At 34.1% G+C, this 10,084-nt stretch overlaps 2 protein-coding genes across 3 annotated transcripts; both read right to left on the bottom strand.

Annotated features, from left to right (window-relative positions):
* Positions 1–62: 62 nt before the first annotated feature.
* Positions 63–4,171, bottom strand: yps (ypsilon schachtel). The gene is made up of 5 exons (XM_053768882.2): positions 3,957–4,171; positions 2,332–2,395; positions 1,895–2,110; positions 1,339–1,482; positions 63–1,172 (listed from the first exon to the last, which is right to left on the bottom strand). Exons 1-5 carry the CDS (start codon positions 4,063–4,065, stop codon positions 896–898), a joined length of 810 nt encoding a protein of 269 aa, XP_053624857.1. The 5' UTR covers positions 4,066–4,171; the 3' UTR covers positions 63–895.
* A 129-nt stretch (positions 4,172–4,300) lies between these two features.
* On the bottom strand, positions 4,301–10,084 carry LOC128683338 (homeobox-like protein HDP1). Of its 2 annotated transcripts, XM_053768870.1 has the most exons (3): positions 9,800–10,084; positions 7,357–8,950; positions 4,301–6,515 (listed from the first exon to the last, which is right to left on the bottom strand). In XM_053768870.1, exons 1-3 carry the CDS (start codon positions 9,877–9,879, stop codon positions 6,471–6,473), a joined length of 1,719 nt encoding a protein of 572 aa, XP_053624845.1. In that variant the 5' UTR covers positions 9,880–10,084; the 3' UTR covers positions 4,301–6,470. The 2 variants fall into 2 exon arrangements, with proteins under 2 accessions (XP_053624845.1, XP_053624841.1); XM_053768866.1 differs by lacking the exon at positions 4,301–6,515 and having other exon boundaries at positions 6,607–8,950; positions 9,800–10,082.

Genomic DNA, 10,084 nt, shown 5'->3' with positions numbered 1-10,084 from the left:
TTCCGGCAGCTTAAAGGGTAAAGCTTAAAGGCTCTCAGTTACTATATAAAAAATAAAATATGTTTCACACAGGTAAAAAGAAGTTTATTACTTTCTGAGAGTGTTTAGTTTTACATTAAGTAGTTTAAGGAAAAAAATAACCTTTTTAAGTTAAAATAATAAAAATGCAACTTAAAAAGAGATTGTTATATAATACGCAATCGGACATACAAGACTTGATATGCAACAAATTTAATACCTAACTAAAAAGTACAATTGGTTTAAAACATTTGGAGCTTCCATAAAAGACTCAATATGAAAAAAAAATTAAAATAAGTTGTGGTTAAAAAAAACGGATGACAAAGACTTATATGCAACAAATAAAAAGACGCACTAAAATTATGTGATTTTCTTGGGGCATTGGAACCTGCACATCATTTCTCAATTTTCTACTAATAATATATATATATAAATATAATAATATTATTATTATTTCATTGCACAACAGTTATTTCGTCCTTGGAGATCAAAATCACTACCTATGAAAATGTGTACATATGATTTTTTTGTATAATTTCAAACAGTTTAAAATATTGTACACAATCTAATGTTACACAACCAAATATTGTAAGTACAAACATTCAAACAAGACAATATATTAAATTTTATAATAATAAAAATATCACATCTTTGATCCATGATACCGATGCAGTTCCATATAGAAAATCCCCCGACATTATCACTGAGACAAAAAAATTGATGTTAAAATGTATATGTAAATGTCTGCAACATTTAAAACGAACACTCTTCAGTTGAACAGACAAGACAGATAGTTGTGATGGACATGTGGCACATCTAGAATTAACATTCACTACTACATTGAGGGAGTGTGCCACTCCATAGGGCTGCTAGGTGTTTAGGCCTGGCTCTCATTGGTGGTTGTCTCAATGGTAGCGCCAGCTGGTTTATTGTTGCTCTTGGGCTTGGCCTGTTGCTGCGGTTGAGGGGACGATGCGGTGGCAGAGGCCTCACCCTCTTGGCCGTTTTGGCGCTGGGCCTGGTTGGCTTGACCGGCAGGCGCTGAGCCACCTTGGCCCTGGTAGTTACGCGGGCGAGGGCGACGGTAGCCGCCGCGGTTCATTGGGCCCGGGCCGCCCCCACGACGCCCTCCACGGAAGTTGCGGCGGAAGTAACTATAAATAAAAATATTTGCTGCAGGAATCATTGCAATAAAAACCATTTGTGGTGGTTAAAATTTTCAGTTGAATATTAATACACTACTTATTAATAAATATTCAGTGTCCATAGTTGAACCGACCAAGTATTAAGGCCAAATGGTCAAAAAGTGAACAAATGTACCTGCGCTGCGGTGGTGCTCCGCTTCCTTCTTGACCCTCATCACCTTGTGCGCCCCCCTGGCTGGGCGGGGGCCCACGACGTCCCATACCTCCTCTACGTGGAGCGCCTTCACCTCCCCGTCCGCCGCCTTGACGGGGGTAATATCTGTTAAAAAAATGCACAAATAAAATAGGCTGCAAACTTTTTTATCATTCTCACCTTTCACAATCTGAACGAAATTTGTTTTGAAATTTGATATGTAATTCAAGCTTTACAAAAAAATCATGTCATGAGTACTCTCATAGGAGCAGCGTGCACCATCTGATCATGCATTATAACAGTGCCTTTACATAAAAATTAAACAATTTTTCGGCTTAAACAGTTGAAGAATTGTGAATTAAATAAAAGGTTTTAAAAGATCCTTTATTGTCTGCTCAATTTGGCAGATTAACCACTTACTTCACTTACGGTGTGTTACAAGTGATACACAAAATCTGTACAGAATTCATTTCTAGCTAAGGATTCCATGATCAATATGTTTCCTTTTCTCGTTTTACCTATCAGTTAGTATACTAACTGGCGATGGAAGCCGCGGCGTTTATCAGCTGCATATGGCGAACCCTTGACTGGCTCGCCGCCGGGACCCGTAACTCCGGCCGCTTCATAGCCTTTCTCCCCGGCGACCACGGCAAACTCCACCGCCTCTCCGTCGCCGACCGAGCGCACAGCCTTGCGTGGATTGTTCCGGGCAATTGCAGTTTGGTGCACAAACACATCCTCCTTGGTGTCATTCCTAGCGAACAATAGAAAAGTCTTGATAAAATATATAAACTCTACAAATAAAACTAGTATACACAGAAAAGAATTTTTTTATACACTACTTTTCTGGATCTTGCAGATCAATTGGGGTAAGTATGTATTATGCCTTAAAAAATAGGTACAGACTCTGTACTCTGCTCTGTACTACAGAGCTTTGAATCTTTTTAAAGAATGGTATATTCAAAATATTTTTACCTGTTGATGAAACCATATCCGCTCTTCACATTGAACCATTTCACAGTTCCCGAAACTTTTTCAGCTGAAAAAATAAAGAAAAATGACTCCAGTATTTTTATAACACTAATATTAATCTATTAAAACTAGAAGATCAGAGAACTTTGATTCATTGGGTTTATTACGTCTTGTGTGTCTGTGGATTACTGTATACCTATTTGAGAAAAAGAACATTGAGCTGAGAAACAAGTCTGCCCGCACAAAATCTGCTGCAATGTCTCACTTTCATAAATTCAAATTTTAAAAAAAGCATGGAAAAATAATAAAATCAAGTTCATGTATATAGTTAGTGTTTCCATCTGAAATCAAACTTTTGCACCAGATGAATTTCAGAGCAATATTTTTACATAAATTGGAATAATCAAATATGTATTAGTTATTTCATAGTTGTATTCCACATGGCTGAAGTTTGTGGTTGTTATGTGGAAAGATATACCCAATTACTATTTAGCACTATGAATGGTGTGGTCTACCATTGCCTCCTCTATTTTAAACACCACTTAATAATCAACCAGTATGCAGGTTTCTGCTGCGGCCATGCTATCTATACAACCTCAAATTTCTTCACAAAATATCATTACCAAAATCAATAATTCATAATAATTGACGTAACCCCAGTAAAGAGTAATAATTTAAAGTTAGATTAGAATTCCCTTTGTTAAAATTAGAGTGTAATGCTCGGCCGCATCTTTCAAAACATCTAGGAAACACCCCTTCGACTGTATTATTGAAACACCCTTCTATTGATTGTGTTATTGTGAATCTGACATAGGTAATCATAGCTAATGTTTTACATTTATAATTTCAGTATATACGACAGCTACATAGTTCTATTGTATAGCTAGTTTTGAGAGCATCAGCACACGAATATAGAAAGTAAAGTAGGTAATGCATAAATGTTAAATAAAATGGAAAAAACAATTATCTATATACACACACAGCACAGCCGAATCAAACATGAGTAAAGTAATTCGCAAGCATTTTGAGAATGTTTATGACTATGTGTAAGAATAAATATTTTTAGTATGTACAACCAGTGTCCTAATTATAATACATAATTGTTGTAATAACATTGTTTACAAACAAAATGCAAAAGCCCACTAACTAAATCGGAACGTAAAAGTACGAATTTATTAGTTACCATACATACTTTACAAAACCTAAATAGGGTAATAGTCATAATTTTATAATGGCTAGGGTTGGGTTTGGGAAGCATACATTTGCTATTTGAAGGTAGGTAGGTATGTCGTTCGTATGCGCAAACTTCTGCAGCGCATCCGAATTACATAAATCAATAAAAGTGCATACAACGCAGCTTGTTACCTTGCCAGACGCATCCCCAGTATTGATTTATGGTGGATGCTAGAAGTACCTACCTACCTATAAATTCAATGCTAGGTACAGAAAACAAAGTATATCAACCTAATCAAGTACGACGCTATTATTAACTACATAAAAACTATTTTTTTCAATAAAATGTACTAGAAATAAATACAGATACTCCGTAAAACTATCTAATAATTTCGTGACCATGTGCTTTCAACATGATGCCGGGCAAGCAAACTAAGATGGCGTAGAGAACTTACCGATGACCTGCTTTTGTTTAGCCGCTTTAGCTTGTTGCGGCTGAACTGGTTGTTCAGATTGCTGCTGCTGTTGGGGCTGCGGCTGCGGCGCCTTTTCGGTATCAGCCATGGTGTAATTGGCGAACGGCGATGGTGGCTAGATGGTAAAAATCCTCCACGACCTCTCCTCGATGTTCCACTCTTCGATCGTTACGATTGACAGTTTTGGTTCATAGCGGCTTGATGTAACCATGCTATGCTACGCGTAGAGCTGCGCAACAATGGTAGTGGTAAAAATCAGGACTTTATGAGTTTTGTATTTTTGTTTGAAACTTGCTTAGATACTAGCGCCACTATTGGCTTCAATAATAAATTGTTTCGTTGGGCTAGTAGAAGGGGAAATAGTGTTGTCGTTGTCATATCGAAGCTTAGCATTGAACTATTTAAATGTTGGTAAAACTTACTAATTTATATTATTTGTGCATATAGGAACCTAGTCTAAAACAAGGCCACACCGTCGATTTATATGAACATTTGTGTATTGAAGTACTTATTTAATAACCACGTAATTAGGTATTATAATAAAACCGTCAAAAAATATTTGTGAAAGCCCTGGCTAAAAATGATTTGTTAAACTCTGGCTAAACCGTATTAAACGCTTCAAAATATTATACTATGTAAAAGTATATTCACTTTTAAATTAAATGCGATAGTGAAAAGGCATACCTTATTAAACTACTGCCATAATAATTCATTAATATTACGTAAAGCTCGGCGCAAATGTCGCTACTGGTACAACTTCGGTAAACAAACATTGCTAATGGTGGCAAAAGCGCCAATTTTTAATATTGTAGAAGATTTACGATCAAAAAAACCTAATCGTGGTGCTAGTTTAAAACAAAAAAAGAAGGATTTAGCAGATTACTGAATAGGTTTCGGAACATAAAGTATTAAATATTAGACGAATTTGCTAAATGATTTTAAACTGCAGTGTAAAACACAATACCTTTACGAAAATTTTACAGCGTGAGGAAGTTTCCCATAGTTTTCGAAGTTTTCTATCTTGTGGAAAACGTTGTTTCCCAATATTTCAGCACCCGAATATTGTATATTGTATATACTTTGCAACATGCACTATTGTATATACGTGACGAATGCTTATATAATGGGGGGATTAATAAAGTACTCAAAAATAAACGTCTTGATCAACTTAGCTAAAGGCGACATAGTTTTTTATACATGCGCAGTATACTCCGTATTGCAGAAAGTAATGCTATTGCAAGTAAAAAATAGAAACGAAAAGAGGAAAAGGAAAGCCAAGCCAAGAAGGGCTTGTATGGACCAAATAAAGTAGGGAACCAGATTAATATAGTCCACAACAAGACAAGACATAGACAAGATTGAACGATGTTCTTATAAGAATGAATTGCATTGCAATGAAAGAGTCGATGTTTTTGTCGATGTTTCGAGAGTGCTCATCACTACTAGTAATGACGTTATATCCGTAGACAGTGTTGCCACATTAGCAACTTTGCTTGTTTCCAAAGATTTTTTACGAACTCATAAGTCATAAATAGTTATTGCGATACCTACCTACTGTGTTTGCTCTTCCAATAATATATTTTAACCATTAGGTTAAATGATGACTAACATTTTAAATGACTGGATAAAATTATACATATATTACTTTTATTTTTATTATTTGGATATTAGGTCAAAATACATTAGGATAATACATTAGGTTGCATAATTATGTATATAAATGTATGCATTCTTAATTATGTTGAAACACTTACAACACAGTTATTTGCTCCGTATTTTCTAATACGTTCCACGGGTAAAAGAACTTTATGGTCGATTTTTAGTTAGGTACCTACATGTGTAGGTACCTAACTAAAAAACAACAATCTGCTACTCAAAAACTATTGAAACCAAAAATACATGCAAAAAACGTCGAGGAACCTTTACCCATGTGCTAGCGAAATATCTACAATATTTTCCATGTTATGTATAACGGAGTGAGTAGGTATAGAATTAGTAGGTAGGTACCTAGTAGGTATGTACCTACCTACCTAATAATTATATGATTGAAATTGAAACACGATAATCAAATGTCATCTAATTAGATAAATTTTATGTAAAGTACCTACCTAAGTATTTTTTGTTTTCATTAAAGTATAATCATATAAACTTATAAAAACGCTTGACTTCAATATTTGCACACATTTGAGACGTACCTACCTTGTGCGCCCACTTGCCCTCAGAGTACGCTCGCGGGGTCCTTTCTAAAACTATGGTCCTGAGCCCTGCCCCGTTGCAAGACTGACAAACCAATAGGACACTTGCACATGTAATATAAATATTAATATGCCAGTTAATATTTTTATTAACGTATAATTCTTTCATGTTGAGCGCTGAGCGCATGAGCGCTAACATCTTTTGTCCCTCATCATATGTACATGAATTAAGCCGCGCACGAGGACATGCTTGTTTTAATCATGCGTTGAATGAAACAAGGTCTTTCTGACTCACGCATCAACTCGTGAACGGGTGTTGCCGGAGGGAACTGGTCAGCTCAATCTTTAATCAATTAAACATATAAACTGGTCAGCATTATATATATGTATAATTTTATAATTATATTATGTATAATTTTTTATCAGTGTAAGTATAACAATGTAAGTATAAAAATGTAAGTACACAATAAAGTACATGCTCAAAAGGTATAATGCTCAAAATGCTCAAAATCATACATTTTTATACTTACACTGATAAAAAAATATACATAAATTTATATATTTATATTGAAAAAATGGTAAGCCCTTCTGGCATAATAGGGACCAACACTGTTTGAATAAGTTTCTTTCGGCATTTCTTCTCAGCAGTGGTCGTTCCGAAATGCTAGTAATTTGTAGCTTTGGTAAACATCATTTAATTTAGAATATGACGTGAAAAAGTGCCTGTGAAGACCTAATTTCTGAATGATTTGAATTTGATTTTGACTATGACAAGACTAAAGCTTGTGTCAAAAAATATAAATGTAAGTATGTATATAATAAAATATGTCTCCAGTTTTCATTACAATTTGTGTGCATTATAAAAGTATTATTTAATTTTGTTTGATATTGTTGTTAACTGCAACATTACATATAGTAGAAAGAATGTTATCAAACTTTTTGTCTTTTACTAAGTTTTCACAAAAGGAAGTCCCATCGATCGTTAAATTTAGTCTTCCATCGGGTGCCTGTACAAAACGCATCGGTATAAGTAGTTTCTTGAACATGAAATAGAGGTTACCAGATATTTCACTATCATAATTGTTTTTTTCATTCAATACCCTTTTCATATCATTTGTCTCCAAATTATTTGTGCCATGGTCAATATGCAGTTCATTTTCAGTTACGTCAATAAATGTACTTACGGTGTCATTTGTATGCTTCGTAACGTCTATTCTTAGTATTCTTACATCATTTTCAGGAATAGTCCTGTTAAAATATTTAGTTGCATTGCTCTTTTTACTTTCAGATTCGATCAATACGCCTTCCGTGGAATTTTTAATTGTGTCATCTGATTCTGTAGCCTCTGTAAGCATATTATTTGTTTGAGGATTGTACAAATCTATATTGTAATTTTCCTTCAAACCTTCCTGTAAATTATAATTATGAGAATAATTTGATGTTTGTTTCCAACCTTCACTACTATTTCGAGTAGCGTTATTCATTGATATCATTTTTATATCATGTTTAGAACTTAAAAAATTGGTGTAATCAACATCGCCTATGTTTTGCGAAGTATTATAATAAACTTCATTAGTAAAGGTGGTAGTAGGTTGAGCTGTTACTAAATACACATTACTCTTATTTTGCTCTAATGAGTCGATGACCTCATCAATAGTATTTTGCGTAGAATTTATATCATTCTTTATTTTTCTTGTTTCATTATCTAAACTATTTTCGTAATTTTCTTCATAGAGACTATTATTATATTGTGTTTTATTTATTTTTTTCTGTCTGTGCAATATTTCGTTTTCAATATATTCATGTTTATTTTCCACAGAAGTAGATAATGTTACTTCGTTACGGTCTAATTCTTGTCCAGATACGATTGGTTGTATAGAATTGTCAGGAGTATTTTTTGATATTTTTGTTTTATTTAGTTTTTGGTTTTCATTTAATGAACGAAAGACCATCGATTTAGTATTCAACAATTTTTTATTTAATATTATATTAGGTTCTAAATGGACGTCCAGTTTATTATGGTAAGAATTTTCTAATATGTCACTTTCATTATTAACAGAAAGTGTTTCAGGTTTAATAGATGATACCAATGAATCGCTATCTTTTTTATAAGTATAATTGGAATTTATTTTATGGTTATCTTTAAAATTATTTATTTCAGGCACCTTGTGAGCTTGTTTTACTTTAGGTAATTGTTCTACATATTGTACGCTTTGATTTAAAATGTTGGATGCTAAATTACATTTTTTTTCAAGCACCATCATTAAATTACCATCAGTAATATGAAAGTATTGCTTGATAGTATTATATCTGTCCCATATTTGATTGGCAGCATTGACTCCTTTTTTTCTAAAATGTACTAACAAATGTAGATCAATACAATCTTTTACGTCATGTTCATTTATCTGTAAGGTATATAAATCGTTTATATTCTGAGACGATCTTTGTCCGGGACTTTTCGATACATCGATATCCATATACAGTGGCTGGCTTTCTGTATCATTGCTCCTTACCTGTATAAAATTATTATTTCGCTTATGTTTTCTGTGATGTTCTGATTCTTGAGACGAATTTATCGGTGTTATTTTATTATTCGCAGATGGATTCAAAATTATGAAAGGTTCAAAAAGCACATCTGTTGATGGATTTAACACGATGGGTTCATGTAATATTGGGTAGGCCTTCATACTTCGTCTTCTTGCTTGCGATTTTTCATTTTGATTTTCAGGATAACAGTTACATAATGAATTCCAAGTAGCGCCAATTTTTCCGTTCAACCTGAAAAAAATACAGAATAAAATTTGACACCAGGCAGCCTAGGCACTAAACGAGTTCATTTTCATTCATTCATTCCAAAAATAAATTCGTGGGGACGTTTGTTTGGTATAATAAAGTACGAGTAGGTACTTATCACGTTTGGCAGTAGGTTCATTTAAAATTATTGATCTATTCATACATTATTATAATGACTTAGATGTTTCCATCGCATAGTCTTCAAATTATATTGGAGGCTTTTAACCCGTGGTTTTTAACCTTATTTATGTATACTTATAATGACAGTGCTCAGCTCTTGTTTAAAGTACCTATTTATTATTATTGCTAAACTAATGTTTACAAACCTAGTTACATTTACATATGGTATTTAAGACATAAAAAAGGCAAGTACCAGTCGGACTCGCCCACGATCCAGGGCATCATCGGTCGTCATCATCCGTAAAAGAAAGTAACATAAATATAAAAATTCTTGTTGATCGATTTTTGTATATTTTTATATTTGGATTGATTTAATGAAAGGCTCACAGAATACAGATGGCTGTAACATAAGGACGGATGGACAGACAAACAGACATGACGAATCTATAAGGGTTCCGTTTTTGCCATTTGGCTACCGTACCATAAAAACGTTATACCAGTAGATAATTTTAACCTATACAAGCGTCAAAATTACAAGATTGTCTGAAAAGGTAAAGTGTGAAGACAAACAAACATACAATACAATCACATGTAGGTACAATACTTGGATTTTACACCACCACCCGTTCAGTGGTTGAAGTTGTATTAGTTTTTTTTCAGGACTTGCAAAATGTGTCGTAGCGCTTTGTATGGGATTTAAGTATAGATACTCACAGTAATGAGCAATAGTCATCGCACGATTGCAGCTCACAGACTGAGATGGTCATAAAACTCATCAAGAATAGCACAAACATTCTAATGGCGTCTCTGGAGCAAACGCGTTTCCTTTGTGGTTCGGTGAATTAAAAATTTACCACGCAATCATTCACCACGATGCGGCATGCATGCGTCAACTCAGTCACAACTTCTTATACAACAAATTGCTAGAGCTGTTAATTACCGTACAAATGCACGCGTCAGCTTTTTAGTCATGCCGAAACGTGCTTGACTTTCAGTTCG

This window comes from Plodia interpunctella, chromosome Z, assembly GCF_027563975.2.
Source record: "Plodia interpunctella isolate USDA-ARS_2022_Savannah chromosome Z, ilPloInte3.2, whole genome shotgun sequence".
Classification (NCBI taxonomy): domain Eukaryota; kingdom Metazoa; phylum Arthropoda; class Insecta; order Lepidoptera; family Pyralidae; genus Plodia; species Plodia interpunctella.
Note: the sequence above shows the minus strand (reverse complement) of the source record. Positions and strands in the feature narration are given on the sequence as shown.